The 20,532-nt window shown below is 34.7% G+C and overlaps 2 protein-coding genes and 1 long non-coding RNA gene across 4 annotated transcripts in view; 2 read left to right on the top strand and 1 right to left on the bottom strand.

Annotated features, from left to right (window-relative positions):
- The first annotated feature begins 425 nt into the window (after window positions 1-425).
- LOC116159792 (seipin) lies at window positions 426-2,669 on the top strand. Of its 2 annotated transcripts, XM_031472873.1 has the most exons (6): window positions 426-443; window positions 500-821; window positions 866-1,214; window positions 2,037-2,175; window positions 2,226-2,369; window positions 2,413-2,669. In XM_031472873.1, the coding sequence occupies exons 2-6, from the start codon at window positions 529-531 to the stop codon at window positions 2,529-2,531; spliced, it is 1,044 nt and encodes a 347-aa protein (XP_031328733.1). In that variant the 5' UTR covers window positions 426-443; window positions 500-528; the 3' UTR covers window positions 2,532-2,669. The 2 variants fall into 2 exon arrangements, with proteins under 2 accessions (XP_031328733.1, XP_031328732.1); XM_031472872.1 differs by lacking the exon at window positions 426-443 and having other exon boundaries at window positions 452-821.
- Window positions 2,670-3,498: 829 nt separating this feature from the next.
- On the top strand, window positions 3,499-4,204 carry LOC116158657 (regulator of chromosome condensation-like). Its single transcript, XM_031471479.1, has 2 exons — window positions 3,499-3,746; window positions 3,792-4,204. The coding sequence occupies exons 1-2, from the start codon at window positions 3,668-3,670 to the stop codon at window positions 4,187-4,189; spliced, it is 477 nt and encodes a 158-aa protein (XP_031327339.1). The 5' UTR covers window positions 3,499-3,667; the 3' UTR covers window positions 4,190-4,204.
- A 15,135-nt stretch (window positions 4,205-19,339) lies between these two features.
- The window catches only part of LOC116160366, a 28,946-nt gene continuing 27,753 nt past the window's right edge, over window positions 19,340-20,532 (bottom strand). The window contains exon 2 of the long non-coding RNA XR_004143194.1: window positions 19,340-19,569. This is a non-coding gene — a long non-coding RNA (uncharacterized LOC116160366). The remainder of the gene's footprint in view (window positions 19,570-20,532) is intronic.

The following is a 20,532-nucleotide window of genomic DNA, read 5'->3' on the forward strand; positions in this document are numbered from 1 at the left end:
TTGTCTATCTCATTCCGTAAAAATCCCATATGGAATCCATAAGAAACATGAAGTAGTAGTCTGCTAACAGAACCGTCCATTTCCGACCGTTTAAGTTTAAGCTAGGAAAAATGTAAACGAAAATTGACTTTTTCAGTTTTTAGGTGATATCTCAGTTTTTCAAATACGTTTTTTAATCACAAAAAGGAGCAACTTTTAACTTTTAACCTACACCGTATCTCTCTGCGTTACGGAAATCCGAGATTCCAATGGTGAGCCCCAAATTTGAACCACCCTGTACACCTGAACCACAGTCCGGATAAAAACAAACAGCAAAGTTACCACATCCTTTCTTAAGCCCGCCCCTGTACTTTATCAGGTTGATAAACTTTACAAACGTCAACAGAGACAGATAGATATCCACACTGTAAATCTGAAAGAGAGACAGCCACTTTAATACATTTGTAAACAACTTTTAGGTTAAGTTGCGCTGATTTGAATATCGACCTTTATTTTATAGATAAAAATGTAATTAAAAGGCAGATAACGATGGTCGTTCGAAGATTCCTGTCCACCTTCTGGTTCATTGTAAGACACCCAAAGCAATTCTACAAGACGAAAGTGAGCGGACCCCTCATAAAGTTCGTCTATGAGACCGTACAACTGTACAGGCTACGGACGAGGAAGGGCATCGACAGCGTGCGAGAGCTCTTTTTGAGAGGGACAATCGTTGCGGCCGCGACCTCCGTCTTGGTATGGCTGTCGATTTTTATGTACATGGCTTTTTACTACGTGTACGTGCCGACGATTTCGCACGAACGGCCTGTGTTCCTCCAATTTAAGTGAGTAGCGATTGAACTTTGGAGATAGTCAAAGTGGTTTGTAGGGCGTGTCAGGACGCCAAGGGCATATGCAGTTTCCCATCGGCGCACATACAACTGACGAAACGTCAGCAACTGCTCATGTACGGCCAACCGTACAAGATCCATCTCGAACTGGAAATGCCGGAGTCACGTACGAATCGCGAGCTCGGCATGTTTATGGTGTGCGCCGACTTTCGCGGGCAGGACGGGTCGCTGGTCACCAGCTCGTGTCGTTCGGCGATGCTGCACTATCGTAGCGTCGTGATCGACACCTTGTACAAGCTTGTGTTTATACCGCTTTTTATACTGGGCACCGTCGAGGAGAAGCAGAAGGTATATGTTGAGCTGTTCGCGGAATATGAGGATAAAGAGGTAGTCAAACGAGTTCCTGAGGGGTTTCATGTTCTGAAAATGTGTACACTTCCCAGGATTTCTTAAAATATCATAGTTTTTGATCATTTCTCAAAATTTTCGGACTATAGGAGTGTTCACTTCAGGTTCGATGATACATGTTGTGGGCCTGCTGAACTACTCCTACAGTTTTCAATATGTTTGGTTCGTTGTTTTTGTATTCGGTAGCTTTGGCACCTGAGCCAAAAATCTTGATTGCTACACGCATGCGCAATGTCAATTTTCTTATTTATAGATATTTTTTTGCTTCTAGTAAAGGGAAAGTATCTTATATTAAAATCAAATGATATGCGCATGCGCATACTGCTGAACGTTTGTCTAAGTTACTACAGATAAAGGCCAGGATAAAGGTATTAAATTGCAAATTGTAAAAGTTGGATTTGCGCATGCGCAATGCTAACTTTCTTAATTAAAGACATATTTCTTTGAAATTTTAACCATAGATGCTCCCAGTAAAGAAAAACATATCAAATGTGCGCAATGTCGACTTGCTTGTTTCTAGATTTTATTTTTAATTTTTACTATAGACGTTTCTAGTAGACAAACATATCGCATATAGTAAAAATTAAATGTGCGCATGCGCAGACTACTAAATTTAATTGTATTCCACTTATTTGAGTTCAATTTTTCTCCTTGTGTTCTTGGATGTCTCACATCTTCCTTCGCCCTTTCTATCTCTCTTTCCAACTTCTTACATTTCTCTTTCTCACTTAATGTAGGCATTTCCGAGTGTGAATCACCCCTCGCAACTTCAATCACTCGCGTACATTTAACTGATTTCAGACCGCTCCAGTGACGGACGTTTATCTTGAAATACAGACGAAGTACATTCAGTTGTACTCGGCGAAATTTTTCATTAACGCCCAATTCTCAGGATTGCGCTACTTTATGTTCCATTGGCCGCTCGTTTCCGCGACAATAGGTGGGTCGTCGTCCGTTTTGCGCTCTTATAATTGTGAAGATCCCTTTTAGGTATCACTTCGAACCTATTTTTTATTGCCATCGTCTGTATCATCACATGGTACCAGCTTATACTCTCCGACGATTATAGGAACTACGAGAGCGGCATCGCGGCGAATCGCCGACTCGAATACTTCAAGGGAAACGTCGAGGATGGTGAGTTTCGATAGGGCGAGAATGCCAACTGATGTTGTTTTAGATTCATCTTCGTTCGATGAAGATACTTCGTTTCTTCAAGAGGCGAGTGGGAATGAGAAGGATTATTTGGAGGAAAGAAAAATCTTGGACGACATTAAGCCGGTAACTGTCGAACAATGATGTCGAGATTCTTTGTTTCTAATGTTAGAGTTTATGTATTGTTGAATCATTTTAGCCAAGAGTACTTTTATACTGCTAATTGTTTGATTATCTGTTTTTTATGCGTATTTATTGATATTATAAGTAATGTTCAACTTTTTTTTTGTTTTGTCTTCTAAATATGTACATAACCTTCTAATCAATCATCATCTTGGGGAAAGAAAAACTTTTTACAGTAGAACAACTTTCCAACATCCATTTCTCCCCTTTTCCTCCATCTATCATTTCCATCGGGTATTCTTTTCCCTTTATCACAGAAATGGATTCTCTGAAGTTGGGTGCGTGCGTCAGTTTTTTAAGCACCAGTCTTCTGAACCGAATTCTCTATAGAAAGTAATTATTTCTTTGGAGGAGTAAGACCCTGGTAGTGAGCTGGTTCCAGGGGGGCCAACCTCCTAACGAAGGCGAAAATTCTGAATGTGATTTTACCTGATGAAGCTACAGAAATGAAAGAAATCTCTGGAACTGGGCACACATCAGTTATTTTAGAAGTCCCATGCTTGTTGATGGGGTTGTGGTGAACAGTTTTTTTTAGTAAACAATATCCGGAAGTCTTTCGGCTGGGGTGAAAATTATGGACTCGAAAAAATTGCGGAAGTCACTTTAGCTGGGGACCACAGAGATGAAAGTAATCTTTGGTCATGGGTACATTTCAATTATTTCAAGGACAAGTCTTCTGGATGCAGTTACTACAGGCCTGAAATATTCTTGGGGCGAGCAAGAACCAAGTGATGAACGAGTAAAAGTTGCGGTGGTCAATTTCCCTTGGGAGAGGAAATAAGAAATGCGTACTTTCCGGTGGCGAAGGTATATACTAGTGCCGAAACTTGGACTGATTTGTTTTAAGGTGCAGAAGATTTTGTGATCATTCGAGTCCAATTTTATTGTATCACCTTGTATTAAAGTAACAATCGGCAACATTGCAAATGAAATCTAACCTAAAAAACCCGAATCGGCCGTTGGTCTCATGTGGTGGGGATTATTCCCGCCGGAGTTTTTCACCATTTTCTCAACCATTGAAGGCTAATTTTCCAGAATTTGTGTACCACAAAAAAGTACACAATTTAGCAAATTCTGTCTTCATTTACGTGGAAGCAATGCCGCCAAAACGAAGACGTTCCAATTCGGTGCGGGAGTCCGATACTGGCGCTGTGAAGCTTCCGAAGAAACTCAAGGGTGAGTTCTCCTCTGGTAGCAACTCGTACATTTGTCGTATTTTAGTTGTAATTGAGCACGACGTACCGGTCGGGTTGCAAAGGAGCGGCGTGGTGCTGGTAACGGGCGCAGGTGATGTAGGCCAGCTCGGCATGGGTAGTGACATCCTGGAGAAGAGCAGGTTCTCGTTGGTAAACATGGAGCACGAAATCGTCGACGTGTGCGCCGGCGGAATGCACACTGTGTGTCTGACGAAGACTGGCAAAGTTTTAACCTTTGGTTGCAATGACGAGGGTGCTTTAGGTCGAATTACGGCTGACAAGGAGGATTCCGAGTTTACTGCTGACGAAGTTGAGCTGCCTGACAAAGTCGTGCAGGTGTCTGCCGGAGATTCCCATTCTGCTGCCTTACTGTGTGACGGACGCGTTTTCATCTGGGGCACATTTAGGGTGTGTATTGCGTAGTGTTTCTAAGGAGAGGCTCTAAAGCTAAAGCCTTTTATTTGCCCTAAATAAATTTCTGTTCTGTACAATTAAAGGGATATTTGTTTTAAAAAAAGCAATATCGATGGATTATTCACTGTGTAGAAGTATTTGAAAAGTAATTCTTGTCACATTTTCCCACTTTACTTAATGTAGACAATATAGGCAATATGCATCGATGATATGAATGTCCTGGGATTTTAATTGATATCTCCATAACAACTTCTCCCAGAATATCAAACCATTGATTCAAATGTTGTGTGGTGTGCAAGCAATCTTACGCTTGTTATTGCTCTCTTTTAGGTTACGTTAGTAGTGAAAAACTGGTGCAAAAGCTTCCCATTAATTTTGTTGGGAAAATGTCAAAACACATTGTCTCAATGGGCAAGACGTAAAAATTTTCCATTTTTCTCATGATTGTGGACAAGATATACTGTACAGGCGGGTGTTCAAATTCCAATGTTCCTATTTGAATATGCAAAAAAGTAAAACATGTTTAATTTGAAAAAATCAACGTTTTAGGGTTTGAAGGTTTAAAATTGACCATTAGTTTTAAAACACCCTGTAGAATGGCGATAAAAAAGTTCTAAATTGAATCCTTTTTTTCGAATATCGCCTAGACACCCCTGTACATCCGCTCTCTGCACTCATATGTACTCTTCCAACCATTTCTTTGTCTGTAGGTTACTCATTAACTATTTTACAGTTGTCATAAACAATTTTTACTTCGCTTATGTTTTGGCCCCTGAATCTATCGTGCATTTTGGAGCCCTTAAGTAGTCTTACAGTTTGAAGGTAATGGAATCACTTTTTTCCTCAGCGTTTTCCTAATAAGTGTACGGGATCTGGTAAAAATGGTTATTAGAGCTAACCTAATTTTTTTAAACCGAACACTCTGTATATTTTAATCTATTAAATTCTCTAAAAATATAAGACACTAGAGATGATATTCAAAAAAGATTCAAATGAAACATTAAAAAAAGGTTCAAATAATACAAAAATTCAAAAATTGTTTTGAATATGGGATCTGGCAAAAAAATTATCAGAGCTAACTTAATTTTTTTTAATGGACTACCCTGTATATTTTAATCTATAATGATAGCATATTAATTTCTCTTTTCATAAATAGAACACATCAGTGATACTAAGAAAAAGATTCAAATAAAAAATTTATAAGAAGGTTCAAATAATTTAAGAAAATACAAAAAATTTCAAAACAATTTTTGAATGTAAAATTTTTTTTTAATCAAATTGACTTTTTAGTTAATATTTTTGAAAAGAGCCTTTAAAAAGCTATTTTTTTGTTTAAATTATACAAGGTCTTTTATTACAAAAATCAAGTCGGATAACTTGTTAAAAAAGATACAGAAAAATGTTTTACACAAAAGTTCATTTATAATTATTATTGAATAATCTGCCGTTTTCAAAATAAGTATACAGGCGAGTATACAGGATCTGGTAAAAAAAGAGCCAACCTAATTTTTTTAAACGAAATACCCTGTATATTTTAATGTATAAAGATACATTCTCTTTTATAAATATAACACACCAAGGATGATATTCAAAAGATTCAAGTCACTTAAAAAAGATTCAAATAAAACATTAAAAAAAGGTGCAAAAAAATTAAAAAATTGTTTTGAACACTAAAATATTCAATATTGATTCAAAAGATTTTGAACAAAATTAAAACAATTCAACAATTGGTTTGAATACGAGATCTGTCAAAAAAAAGTTATCAGAGCTAACCTAATTTTTTTTAATGGATTACCCTGTATATTTTAATCTATAATGATAGCATATTAAATTCTCTTTCAAAAATAGAACACATCAGTGATAATACTAAGGAAAATTTTAAAAAAAGGTTCAAATACATAGTTGAAAATACAAAAAATGTCAAAACAATTTTTGAATTTTTGAATTTTTTTTAATCAAATTGACTTTTTAGTGTTATATTTTTGAAAAGAGCCTTTAATATCCTATTTTTTTAGATTAAATTATACAAGGTCTTTCATTAAAAAAAATGAGGTTAAGTCGGATAATTGTTTTTTACCTGACCCTATATGTTCTTAGTTAAAAAAGATACAGAAAAATGTTTTTTACAAAAGTTTTTTTATGATTATTGTTGAATAATCTACCGTTTTCAAAATCTGTAAGTATACGAGATCTGGTAAAAAAAGTTATCGGAGCTAACCTAATTTTTTTAAACGAAATACGCTGTATATATTTTAATGTGTAAGGATAAAATCTCTTTTTAAAAATATATCACACAAAGATTCAAGTCACATAAAAAGATTCAAATAGAACATTAAAAGAAAGTGCAAAAAAAATTAGAAAATTGTTTTGAACACTAAAACATTCAATATTGATACAAAAGATTTTGAACAAAATTAAAACAATTCAAAATTTGTTTTGAATCCGAGATCCGTCAAAAGTTATCAGAGCTAACTTAATTTTTTTTAATGGAATACCCTGTATATTTTCATCTGTAATGAGAACATATTAAATTCTCTTTTCAAAAATAGAACACATCAGTGATGATAGTAAGAAAAAGATTCAAATAAAAAATTAAAAAAAGGTTCAAATAATTTAAGAAAATACAAAAATTTCATTTTTTAAATTTTGTTTTAATTTTTTTAAATCAAATTAACTTTTTAGTGTTATATTATTGAAAAGAGCCTTTAATATACTATTTTTTTAATAATCATAATAATATCATTTATGTTGTTGTGCAGACATGTTGATACATTTACACGTCATTAGATAAAGAGCACACTAGCATACAGGGTGTTTTTTTGGGAGCTTTAGTTAAACGGTTCTGGGAAAGTAAAATAGGTAGGTTTTTGAAAAGTTGAACTTAGGAGTTACTCTGAAGGCCGAATCGATGTAAAATATTTTCAAAATGGCCGCACTTCCGGAAACACCGGAAGTAGATAGTAACTTCGTTATTTTAAATGCCAACCCGCATTTTTTATTGCATTTTTGGATTCTACGTGAAATTTCAATTCTTCTGATACCCATATGTCGATATCTGCGATTTATGGTTTTTAAGTTATTTTGACTTTAAGAAAAAAAATTGCGGATGCAGATGGTACCTTGATAATTGATTACTTGAAAACGGTTGTAGTCATGGCAACCCATTTTTATCAGTGCATAAAGAATGAATAGGGCTTTCTTTTGGTGCACTTAAAAAAAAGTTAAGTTGCGTACAACCGCACCTATGGAGATCCAAATTTAAGAAACTTTAAAGTTTATAAACTCAGTTTTTTTAAATGGAATGACCCTGTTCTTATTATTGCATGAGATAGAGAATCGAAATTGGCATATTTTGATATTACATGTTCCTATAGCTATCTTTAACAGTTTCTGATTTATTCCCATTTCATTGAATTGATCTAGGAATTGATGCGATTTTTTTCGCATTTTCTTTTTAGTAGTTGGCCATGATTTTAGAACAATCGAATTTTAAACAAATCAAGGAATGGATTCGTTAATATCATTTATTGTAGCCTAATTAATTCATTAATAAATAAGTTTTTTGTTAAGGATATAGGATGGAAAATTTTTGAAAAATCTAGACAGTCGTTCAACTGAATTTCTTAAACAACGTATAAGTCTGGAAATTAAGAGAGGTAATGCGATATCTGTTCTAGCAACAATTCCATACCAAAAATGTTTCAACGAAGTTTTTTATATTTTGCATTGAATTTATTTTGTTAATCTTGCATTTGCAATTCAATTCATTCTCTTAAATATTCTGTTGTAGAGCTTTGTATCACTTGTGCTTCAACGGTTTGTAGTGCATTTGGGGGTACAACATTTCCAAAATTGATACAATTTCGTTCCAGTGGTTCGAATGAATGTACGGCAACCACGTGTCGCGATTCTGTCCATTTTACCATAAATAACAATTTATTAAATTCCAAAATAGATGAAACCACTCCGAGTCATTTTTCGATTTTTGAAAAACCTATGTGCACCTATAACAGTAGGTGACGGATTAGTGTCACTAGATTTGTTTAAAATTCGATTGTTTTAAAATCATGGCCGACTACTAAAAAGAAAATTCGAAAAAAATAGTGTCAATTCAATAAAATGGGAATAAGTCAGAAACTGTTAAAGATAGCTATAGGAACATGTAATATCAAAATATGCCAATTTCGATTCTCTATCTCATGCAATAGTAAGAACAGGGTCATTCCATTTTAAAAAACTGAGTTTATAGACTTTAAAGTTTCTTAAATTTGGATCTCCATAGGTGCGGTTGTACGCAACTTAACTTTTTTTTAAGTACATTAAAAGAAAACCCCATTCATTCTCTATATACTGATAAAAATGGGTTGCCTTGACTACAACCGTTTTCAAGTAATCAATTATCAAAGTACCGTCTGCATCCGCCATTTTTTTTCTTAAAATCAAAATAACTTAAAAACCATAAGTGGCAGATATCGACATATGGGTATCAAAAGAGTTGAAATTTCACTTAGAATCCAAAAATGCAATAAAAAATAGGGGTTGCCATTTAAAATAACGAAGTTACTATCTACTTCCGGTGTTTCCGGAAGTGCGGCCATTTTGAAAATATTTTACATCGATTCGGCCTTCAGAGTAACTCCTAAGTTCAAATTTTCAAAAACCTACCTATTTTACTTTCCCAGAAACGTTTAACTAAAGCTCCCAAAAAAACACCCTGTATATCCAGTTCATAATAAGAAACAAGTATAAATTGTGCACAATTCTTGTGCAGATAAAGCCCAATTTTTAAAACCGTACGGAAAAAATAATCTGATCGAAACTAACATTCTTCGGAACAAAAAAAGGTGACGTAGATAACAAGTATAAATTGTGCACAACTCTTGTGCAGATAAAGCGCATTTTTTTTAAACGAAATAACTTTTGTTTTGACATCACCAATGAATATATTTCTAGCAGACGTCTCAATCGCCCTTTGTGAGTACCCTCTTCCGACAGTCCGTTCTTGAGGGATAAGGGAATATCCCCGATCTTCGATAAGAGGTCGAGGAGGAGGGCTATGGTTGGTAGAAATTAATTCCTTTCCTTGAAACCTTTCATTAGAGTACCTACCATGAAGGATAAAACTAGTTCCACTCCCCCCTCCACCCCGTACTTTGATAAGAGGACAGAAAGAAGGGCAGTAGTTGGTAGAAAACGGTTCCTTTCGTTGAGACCTTTAATTAGACTACAGTGAGATAGAGATAAAAGATAAAATGAATTGTACGCATTAGTTTCAAACGTGAATTAATTTGAATTAACGTGATAATTAAAATTAATGTTAATCAATTTGAATTCAAGTGAATTTGAATGTATGTGAACTATTGAATTAACGTGAAGTAATTTGCATTAACATGAATTTACATAAATTAATTGAATTTTAACGTGAAATATATTGAATTAACTTGAATTTGAAATTTTGGTGAACACCAAAAATGGCACATGTTTCTCCTTAGGTCAACTGGTACTAACGATATTGTACTTCCAGTACGTTGCTGGATGCTTGCAGTATTTTACTGGTACTTCAAGTAAAAATAATATATTTGTTACTGAATATGTCGTGGGGGCTTTATATTGTACCCTTGTGACTATTTATTGATTGACAATTTATCTTGTTTTCATTGTTCCTATCCTATTGGTCAATACACAAATTTGGGGTTCGAAAATGAGAAACGAAAACTAAGATAGCTCACTTTTAATGTTTGTCCTTGACTTATCGGTTTGGTGTGTGGGAAATTCCTTTCGCAAATTTTTCACCTTGATTAACTTTAACATTAGCGGCACAATAACGAACGAAAATTTCATTCTAAACGGACTACCAGTTTTCTGTATTAGTCCAGTCAAATTAGCTTTAGATGTATAGTATAAACTGGTTGTTCTAATTTCACTCAACGAAACCAAGCGCGTTCTATGTAAAAAAATCCGCTGAATCCGAAAATCATAGTCCCCCCTGGCCGAAAACGGCCGGAACATATTGTTATCAACAAAAAACGAAGAAAAAATGAGAAAATGTCGCGTTTTTTCGCATTTGACTTGGAATATCTCGTTAACTATTGCTCTCAAGGAAAGAATGAATAGAAATGAACTTGTTTAGAATAAAATTTTCGATAAGACAAACAAGTAAAAAAAGGGTTGCTTTATCTTTCATACTGGAGGACTACAAATGCGTTCCCAATTTTTTTATACATAGTTTAACCCTAAAACAATCTTTTCCAATAATTGTCCCGATGATTCTTGCAAATCGACGGAGTGTAGAATTTTTTTTCGGAATTCGAAGAATTTTCTTAATTAACAAATGCAATATAAAAAAAACATTTAACTCTATAATAGGCGAAGGGAAAGCTCTCTGAAAGACGTACATTAAAAAAAATACGTCCAAATCCGACTAATAGTTCACGAGAAATCAGCTTTTGATTTTGAAGACAGTTTTCGAAACAACCAAAAATGATTTTGCAAATCGGATCACACCGATCGATTCTTTAAAGCGTGAACTTTTTTATGCTTCTATTTCACCAAAATGAACGATTTTTATTAATTCGACTGCCAAGGGCCGATTATAGAGTTTCTTGTTATATCTCGGAAGCTATTCAATTTGTTAGTTAACTAAAAAAATTCCACAGTTCGTTGATTTGCAAAAATTATCGGGATAATTATTGGAAAAGATTGTTTTAGGGTTAAACTATGTATAAAAAAATTGGGAACGCTCTTGTAGTCCCCCAGTTTGAAAGACAAAGCATCTCTTTTTTTATTTGTTTATTTAATTAATCAATTACTATGAAACCTGCGGTGATCGGGTTTGTCATATTGTTTTGTTATCAAAAGAAGTTACTAATACGGATTTTCAAAAAGATCGGATGAATTTTACTTGGTAATAATTTTAGAGATTAATTTTTTAATTTTGCCATAAAAAAGAATAACAGTTGAAAATGAGGGTTCTGGACCAACTGTATCTTATATCTTATTCTAAACAAGTTCATTTCTATTCATTCTTTCCCTGAGAGCAATGGTTAACGAGGAAAAAACTGTTCTCATTTTTTTTCGATTTTTGTTAATAACAATATGTTCCGGCCGTTTCCGGTCAGGGGAACTATGATTTTTGGATTCAGCGGATTTTTTTACATACGATACGTTTGGTTTCGTTGAGTGAAGTATATTGCAATTTTGACTTTATACAGGATCTTGGTGTTTTTTATGTAGGCAATGGCAACTTCTCGCCAATGCAGTACTGCAAAAAACAATAGAACGCGCGAAATTCAAACGCTTCTCATTCTTTTTGGAACACTATGAAACGAAATTCAAAACAAAAACTCTGGACTCTGGTACCATATCATAATCATCCTTTTTTTAACGCCATTGAAACCGTTTTCATTTCAACTGTCATTAGTTATAAAAGGTGAATTACCTACTCTACTCGTTTTGGGAATCTGAAAACGTTTCGATTACGAATCTTCAGTAATCATCAGGCCAAGACTAATTAAAGTGTGAGATGTATGGAAAATATTAAGCCGGCGAGCAACGATTTCTATCAATGTTGTTAACGTTGTAGTGAAGCCGAAAATCCGTTTTTATTACAATGCCTCCCCTCAAATTTAGAAAAAATACCCAATACCGAATTCAATAACGCGACGCCTGTCAAAAGACCACCTCGACGGCGGCGTCACCAGGTGTATCTGCCACAAATGAATAATAAAATAATTGATCAATGACTTAACAAAATCAAACCGTCGCTTATCATTTGATATCAGACATAACTGTCGTCGATCAACGGCGATGAGTTCGTAATTGGGTGATATTTCAACCCTCGCACCCTATGCAGTTTTCGGATCCCCCATATGGGCCCGTGACTAAGCTTACGCAAACATATCTTTAGTAGGGTGATGTAATGCCACGATTACCGACGTGTACAATTGATAAAAAAAGCTCAATTAATAAATTTTTGGCCTTGACTGATGAGAGAGGCCGAATATGAGAAGTGCTAATAGGTAGTAACTTTTTTTCTCTCCATTGACACTTGTGTGGAAGATATATAAAAGTCGGGGACATTGTTAACACCTCGCCGTGGGTGGTCTTTTAGTTTAGAGGGTGGACAAATATTTGAGATTTTAATTTCACCTGCAGGATATGCTTAAGCGGGCGGTAAGACAATGTTCAACAAGGCGGGTTATTTACTTGGAGCGGAATGGTCTTTTGGGTCATTCTCGATGATGATAGATTAACAAACAGACGTGCGTTTAGATTTAAAAGGCGAAAGGGTTTTTTCATTTACACAGGATTTAAGGGGTAGAATGTAGGCACGTCCCATGCTGTTGAAAAATTTCAATTAAAATACGCAGGTAGGTACATACAGGAAGTGAAAGTTTTACTACTCCGTTTTCATGATTATAAGAACCACATTTCGCATCCAAAATTTCACTTTCTTGACAGTGATGGATTTTTCAAGTACCAAGTGCAGTTAAGTTTATTTCAATTATCAGCTGTACGAAAGATTGTACGTTAAGATTCAAAGTTACATGATGTGTAAATTTTAATGAAAACGACCGAAACGTTATGTACCTACGTACAATTACATCGCCTTAGAGAATAATGTACCTACTTGTTAAATATATAGGAAAACCTTCTTCTGAGGAAGTAATTCGCTATTTATTTATTTTGTCGAAAGTCCAATTCGAAATCGGTTCCAACGACAAAGGGTCGGTGAATCTTCACGAAAATAGTCACACAAATCAAATGTATTACATATTCTCAAACTGTACAAAATTTTCTTTCCAACCTCTAGGTAATCTACGTAAACGTGCATTTGTAGTTTATCGATTTATGATTAGATACTGTAATATGTTGTTAGCAATTAGAAAGAGAATGTTGTGCAGTTTCAGAATAAGTATAATAAAATGTGGTAGATTTCGTTATTTCGGGATAGGATCGTGTCAATGTTAAATGAAGTCAACGTTGCGCCCACTTTCGTAAGGGACTTCATCGGGACAAGAAAAAAAACAATGTATGTGCCTACTAGGAAACTCTAGTTGTCTGTTTTCTGCAAGATCTGAAATTTAACTGATGGTTCGTCGCTTTTTTTTAGTAATGTACCCTATATTCTGGGCGAAATCTGGTTTCTGCTGGACAAATATGAGCACTACGCGATTCGGCGAGGCTTCCGAAGTTGCTATTAACGTGGTCGTAGATCAAGACAGCCCAATAAACACGATGAGAGCGAATGATTACTTATGTAAGCAGTTTTTAGAGCATTCTCCAAAAGAAAAATAAACGCTATTGTCTCCAGTTTAAGCTTTTTCGTTGTGGTTTCTTTCTTATACGGTGTGCCCAGAGACCAGAACGACAAAAGTTTCTTCAAAAAGTCACTTCATTTCATTCCCGAGTTATTACTGATACTGTGTGGGGAAAATGCGCTTTCGTCGGTTGCGTCGAGTTACCACGTTTTTAACTTGGTAGAATTTTGCGGCCAACGGAGTTACGTCTTAACAAGAACGATGTCCAGCACAAGAGTTGCTCAAATTATGAAGGATTGGGGATATAGCAGATTGGAGAAAATTGGAATCGGTAATTAAAACTATGTCTAACCTGATCGCCAAGCAGCTTCAGAAAATGTATGCAGAATTCGATTTTGATCCATTTTCTGGCGTGGACTTTTAACCAAAGTCGTGCCTGAAACGCCAACAGATGTCAACTGCAGAAGCTGCTCGAAAAACGTAAGTGCAGCTCATCGGCTCTGAGTGATGCTGAATACAAGGATATTGTTGCCTAGCTCGACGAACTGTTAACTACATTGCTAGCTATAAACTGCCTCGGCGACGAGGAGAAGTCGCAGTTGCAGGGGTGAATTTGTCCCACGACGGACTAAGCAATTCCGTCGTCTGGTGCAGAAGAATAGAATACACCACAGTACCTATTCAGTAAGACCGCACAAGTTGGAAGTTGAAAACTAGCAGACAGGAACTGACTGGTAGCGGGCACGGAGTGGTTATTTTGTAAAATTACAGGTTTATTTAATATCATCTGAATAATTCAGGTTATCCGAGAAACTCCAAAGCAAGAGAGTACCAAATATTACTACAACCAGACTGTTCCTGCTTTCCAGTTCACTATGGAGGTATCCTTCTGTTGGCTGGTACAAAAATTCTTTTTTTTTCCTAATGGCATTTGTAGTTTTCGATTTTTACTACATGTGATATGTTTTTCTTTACTAGAAGCATCTATGGTTAAAATTTCAAAGAAATATCTTCATAAATAAAGAAGTTGGCACTGACTGCGCATGCGCACATCTAATTTTTGCAATATCAGTTATGTTTGCCTTTAACAGAAGCATCTGTGATTTCAAAAAGATATCTCGATAAATAACAGTTGATATTGCGCATCCTGTGCATGCGCGCATTAATCTAATGTTTACAATATGCGATACGTTTGTTTACACTAAAAACAACTTTGGTTAAAATTTCCATAAATAAGAAAGTTGCCATTGCGCAGTCTGCGCATGCGCACATCTGATTTTTACTATATGCGATATATTTGCCTTCACCATAAATATCTGTGGTTAAAATTTCAACAAAATATATTAATAAATTAATAAATAAATAAATTAATAAGGAAGTTGACATTGCGCAGTCTGTGCATGCGTAGTTTAATTGTCAAGATTTTCCTTGGCTCAGCTTGAATGCAAAAAGAACGAACTGAATATCTTGAAAACTATAGGAGGAGTTAAGGCCTCGGACGGACAGACGGACAGAGAAAGTGGCTGCAATAGCGCACCAAACTTCGTTGGAAAATGCGCTAAAAAATGATTCAATATTTAGAAAACTTATGAAATACTTCAAAGTTTTTTAAAAACAAGTTAGTCAAAACTAGAAATTGTCGCTGACGAATTTAAATTGTGACTGAACGGAGACTGAAACGAAACTGATGGTAAAGTCGGTGACGGGGCCGAGGGTATTTGAATATGTCTGTTTAAATTAACGGCAACGATATTTTTTATCGTAATTTAGACGGTGCGACGGAACGGAAATGAGACGTGACTATATTAAGAGCTCATTTTTCTAATTTTTTGAAATGAGCTGGAAAATATTGTACAGCATGTGCCACTTTAGATCATTACTATATGGGAATCCAAATAACAGATATTTTGAAATTTGTAGACAAGTTAAGCGGTTATTTAAAGAATACGTTTTTATAAGTTTCGGTTTTGATTTGCAGTAAATGATAAATCTAAGCTAAATCTATGCCTAAATGGTACCATTTTTGAAACACCTACCACAAGATGGTGCAACTTCAAATGAGAGTACAAACAAATTATAATTTAAACGACATTTACTATCTTCGGCCTTTGTATAATGAATGATTGACATCCTTTTGGAGATATAGTAGGTACCAAACGAAACGTTTTGAAAGAAACATTTGCTCCTTTTACCACCCAATTTTTGGCGCATTTTCTATGAGTGAGAAATACTCAAGAAACTCTATTCACGTGAGGGCTTCAGATCTCGGTAGGTACTCGATAGAAGCATGCTGGTTTGGTACTTGTAATATTACCGAATCCATTTGTTTAAAAAGTAATTCGGCTTGATCAAGCGTTTAAAAATTGTTCACTGAATATATGTCGATAGAGGTCTAGCCATATTTTAGTTTGCACATGTAGAATACCACGCGTCAAAACTGAAAAGTACTCTGAAGCTGAAGCGCGAATGTGGCGGGTTCACCACTTGCATGTACGTACATTATTTCATTTCCTTCTATTTCTCGAAAATTTCATCTCGCAAAATGTATTAATTTAAAATTAATGTTTTAGACTTATTTGAATACCTACTCCAATTGGTATTAATACACTGTGCCCAAGATAACGAAGGATATCTTCATATAGGGATCTTGCAAACCATAGAAGAAATTTCTTGGAAAGTTTCCAACTTGTTTTTTGTTTGTGTGTCGTAAAAATGCTACACAATACATTAGTATGGATTGTTTTATGGGCCATATGAAAAAATAAAGTTGATGATTTCTCCAAAACGAAACGCTGTATTCAAAATCTCTCAAGGCTCTTTGTAAAGCTCCAAAGTGGCAATGGTAAAATGTTTTTATTATTTTTTGTATCTCTTCAAATAACATCAGAAAAATAATTCAATAAGATGCGAAGAATCGCATATGATTTTCAGTAGTGGAATTTTTTGCCACTGGGCTCGCATTCCGAAACACGAATTTTCATCCGGCTCATATTCAATAGTACTGTCCCTTAAAATCGTAGAAATGGATTGGCGAATGTTTGACATCGCGGCCTCTTTTCATTTTTGAGTTAGACGAGGAAGAGATGGACGGACAGACGAACAAAACCATTAAATAAACGGCAAATATCGGTTTTTCTGGCGTACCTTCAGAAAAGTAATCCGAATGTTCTAGTTGTCTTTACAACATGATAATCAAACGCTTCAATTGCGCAACTTCTCCCTAAGCTTCGTACCTTCAGTGATTCTCGAGTTCCCCGTGATAGACATACGTATACTTATCTTGGATGCATTGTATATTATGTAATGTACTTTAACAACAAAACTTTTATTTTCCAAAGCATCCTCCGGAATTTCCTTGGAGTTATTCAAAATCTTCACTTATTTCCTCACCGTTTACCTCAAATTTCTTCATCCCCAAAATAGTCCAGGCTCTAAAATAATTTATTATCAATAAAAATTAGTTACCGGTCGAAACCGTTTTTTTAGACAGGTGAAATGATTAGAAATTGGGGAAAAATAATTAAAACAGCTGAATTTTTCCGCGAGTGAAATCCCGGGGGTTGAAAGGGGTGGAAAGTGGTGTTTTGCAAATTGTGGCAAAACTATTAATTTTAGACGTTCAATGTTCAATGTAAAAATTATAGAGATTAAAAAATGAGCAACTTTTGTATCTGCACTATTTTCACATGACCTCCAATTTTCCTAGAAAAACCGGAAAAACTTTTTTTCGTTTTTTATTCTTATTTTTGCAAACGAGTTGGAAATTTAAAGGAAACATAGCTTGGTTTATGATAAAAAAGGAGATAATTTGTTGGACCCGTAAAGTTGAACCTTTTCCAAGATCTCATGATTTCTGAAAAAACTTTTTCATGATGAAAAATCTATTTCATGGTACTGAGGTGCGCGGGCTAGCAAAATTTTCCTAAGGACTTACATTTTAATAATCAAAAATTAAAAAATATTCCTATAGCAAAAATTCGAGAAATTCGCTAAAAACTGGAAAAACAAGATATACACGGTTTTTGACATGATAAATCAACGTATTGGATGTTAATAAAGATTTGTTCGAAATCTGTCTTCTTGCTTCTCTTTAATGTTTGCTAAAATATTCTCTTTTGTTATCTTATGCTCAACTGTTTTAGTTAAAACATCTATAGCCTGGACCAAAATGTCCTTTATTTCCTCTATAATGTCCTTATTTTTTTAAATTATGTTTTAATATTTAGTATCTTGCGTTGATCACTGCGCTAGGGATGGCACCCCTCCCCCAAACTTGTTAAATAAAGACCAGGGGTCAAATGAACTACAATTTGGAAGGGATTTTCACAACCGTTTTTATTTTTTAAAGCAGATCAATCGTTCGATTGTCGAGAAATGTTGCACTAAAGTTTCAAATAAAAGATAAAATATTTAAAGTAACGGGTGTAAGTATAAAATTACCTCCACTAAGCTCCACACAATAATACAATTTAATTCAAACCCAGATCTTACATTTCTCAAGACCTCAGGAGATGTTCTCCAGCATTAGGCGATAATTCTTTGTCGTATAGTGCAAATTTTCATTGGGGTACCTTTTGTGTATCGCAGATTCATTTAATTTATCGAAAGTTCTCTGGAATTTGCGCATTTCTCACTAATCTCTCATCTAATTACACTAAAACTTTTTGCGTTACCGTATAAGCTCCGTTGCATTTCCTTAAAAATTTACGTTTAAAAAAGTTTTCCGCATTTCCTAAGAATTCCTCTCAAAGTCTTTACTCAGTTTGTCAAAAGTTTTCAGAATTTCATGTAATTTTCCCAATGTTCCTTACATTGACTTAACATTTTTATGAGAAATAAATGTAACTTCCTTCAACTTTTTTTTTATCCTTTAAAAATTCCTTTCCTATATTTTGCGAATTTCTTGAAGCCTCTGTTTCTTTCAAATTTTCTTAAATTTCTCGAGAATTTTTTCTTCCAAAATTGTTATTTTAGTTTTATTTTTTGTCTCTAGAATTTGTTCTTATCTTCAAGATATACTACAAAGTTTATTTAAACATTAATGTGTTTAAATAAATAATTTATCTTTCATATTGTTTATTTTCTAGTGTGTGCAAATTTCCACAAAAATACAAAAATGCGCGGTTTTGGCCACTTTTTCCGGCCTTTCGTCTGTCGGTTCCACCGTCCGTCCCTACGTATTGTAGATGTAGATTGTACAGCCGCAGCCGCAGACTCAAATACCCATTAAAATTATTTCTTACTTCGTCAGAAGTTTCTGGAGAGAATGCTTTCTAAGTCTGATACCTATATAAAAGCAAATTGAACTCACGAGCCAAGAAATTAATTGGGCCTTTATTTGTAGATCACTTTTCTGAAATTTTAACCAAATATGCCTTTTACAGAAACGATTGAATTTCTACTTTTGTTTTTAAATGCAATGCTTATTTGCGAGCTGATGAAAATTTTTCATATCTAAATGTGATTTCACTGAAAGGGGTTAAGAATCTTTCCATTTCATCCATGTCATTGCAAATCTATAAGAAATACCTCAATGTTGGCAAAAAAAACTTTACAATCGGATCATATAGGTAGGTAGGTAGGTATACGAAAGTTTCAGATTTCTTCGAACAGATTTGGTGATTTTTACGCTAGTATATGTATAGGTCTTCTATATTCACACTGTTCGAATTTTAAGGAAGCAATTTCTCTTTTCTCTGATTCCTGGACAGCGACACTTACACTTTTACAAATGAAGGTTTTTGGAATTTACACTGCGTCAAGTTTTAGAATATTTTTTTATTATGCAGGCCTATTACCACATTTCCTTACCATGTAGCTGTAACTGTTTCAGAGATGTGTTCCAAAAGGTATAGGTAAAATTGCATATCGGGATTATAATTCAATCAGTAAAAATAAGTTAGGAAACAGTAAAATTCAACTTTATTAAGAAAACAAAATGAATAGAAATGTTGCGCTGCAAGCTTTAATTCTATGAATTACAGTTGATCTTCATTGTTGTTCTTTTGACATTGTTGTTCAGGGATTGTTTACGTACGTGCCGAACCCCGCTGAGTCACACCCTCGTGTCCTATCATAATATCAGCACGGACAACCTTGCTTGCATTCATTCCATTAGTTATGGTTTACCTGTAACATAACAATAATACGTTAAAAAATAAAGATACGTTTAAACACAGATTTTTATAGGTGATGAATTTGATTTTCTTATTTGCAGTTGCTTATTTTGCGTGTTTAAAATACATATTCTAAAAGAGCAAATTGACGAACGAAATCATATTTAATAATGCAATTTCCTACTAAACTGAATTCAACTGCGTTGATTACCATAATTTTCGTTGAATTAGTTTATGTTTGCGTTCACCTTGAAGTATAACTATAGCACTTGTTCCCAAACAGGCCCCTGTCGCACTCCACAAAGATATCCCGTCATTTTTAAAATATAGAGACGTTAAAAAAACATTATACAGGGTGGATCGAGTGGGACTGTAAGGGTAGTTTTTCTACAAAATAATGAAGAGGTTAAATGGACAAAATTTTACACATCCTTGAGCTAGGTGGCTATAGTAATTGCGATCGCCATTCTTTGGACATGTAAAAATTTCATCAAATCTCGACGTTTTAGATCATTTTAAGCAACTTTTAAAGAATGAAATTTTTTCCGTCTGTATGTATGTAGGTACGTTGGCAATTGTAGATTGGGATCAAAGAGAATCTTTTTTGGCAATTCTCCGAGATAACGGCTCGGCGGATTTTGTTCAACTTTTGTAAGTGTATATCAGGAATACGGAAACGAAAAATAACGGGCCGGATTTTTGAAAAAAATTTGGGGCGCCACGACGGCATCGAACTTTTTTTTCAAATAAATTCTTATTAAATAATTCGAAAGACTTTCTTTTTCTGGGCACAACCTACAAAAATTATGTTAGGTTTTATTACAAAAAATAGGACTTCGGTTAAATGGAGCCAACGTTACCCATTTTGAGGCTGAAGGAAAGCAATACATTTTTTACTTTCTCCGGTTAATTACAACGCAGTAAGACTCCACAGACAATTGCAGGGTTTATAAGACTCAAAAGTTCAAAAAGTTAT

Source organism: Photinus pyralis, unplaced genomic scaffold (genome assembly GCF_008802855.1).
Source record: "Photinus pyralis isolate 1611_PpyrPB1 unplaced genomic scaffold, Ppyr1.3 Ppyr1.4_LG1, whole genome shotgun sequence".
Taxonomy (NCBI): domain Eukaryota; kingdom Metazoa; phylum Arthropoda; class Insecta; order Coleoptera; family Lampyridae; genus Photinus; species Photinus pyralis.

Excerpts from the sequence above, each read along its gene's own strand:
- LOC116159792 (XM_031472873.1), top strand. The coding sequence starts at position 529 with ATGGTCGTTCGAAGATTCCTGTCCACCTTCTGGTTCATTGTAAGACAC. Across the intron at positions 2,176-2,225 it reads GCTCGTTTCCGCGACAATAG|GTATCACTTCGAACCTATTT; the intron begins GTGGGTCGTCGT and ends GATCCCTTTTAG. Across the intron at positions 2,370-2,412 it reads CAAGGGAAACGTCGAGGATG|ATTCATCTTCGTTCGATGAA; the intron begins GTGAGTTTCGAT and ends ATGTTGTTTTAG.
- LOC116158657 (XM_031471479.1), top strand. The coding sequence starts at position 3,668 with ATGCCGCCAAAACGAAGACGTTCCAATTCGGTGCGGGAGTCCGATACT. Across the intron at positions 3,747-3,791 it reads GCTTCCGAAGAAACTCAAGG|TTGTAATTGAGCACGACGTA; the intron begins GTGAGTTCTCCT and ends GTCGTATTTTAG.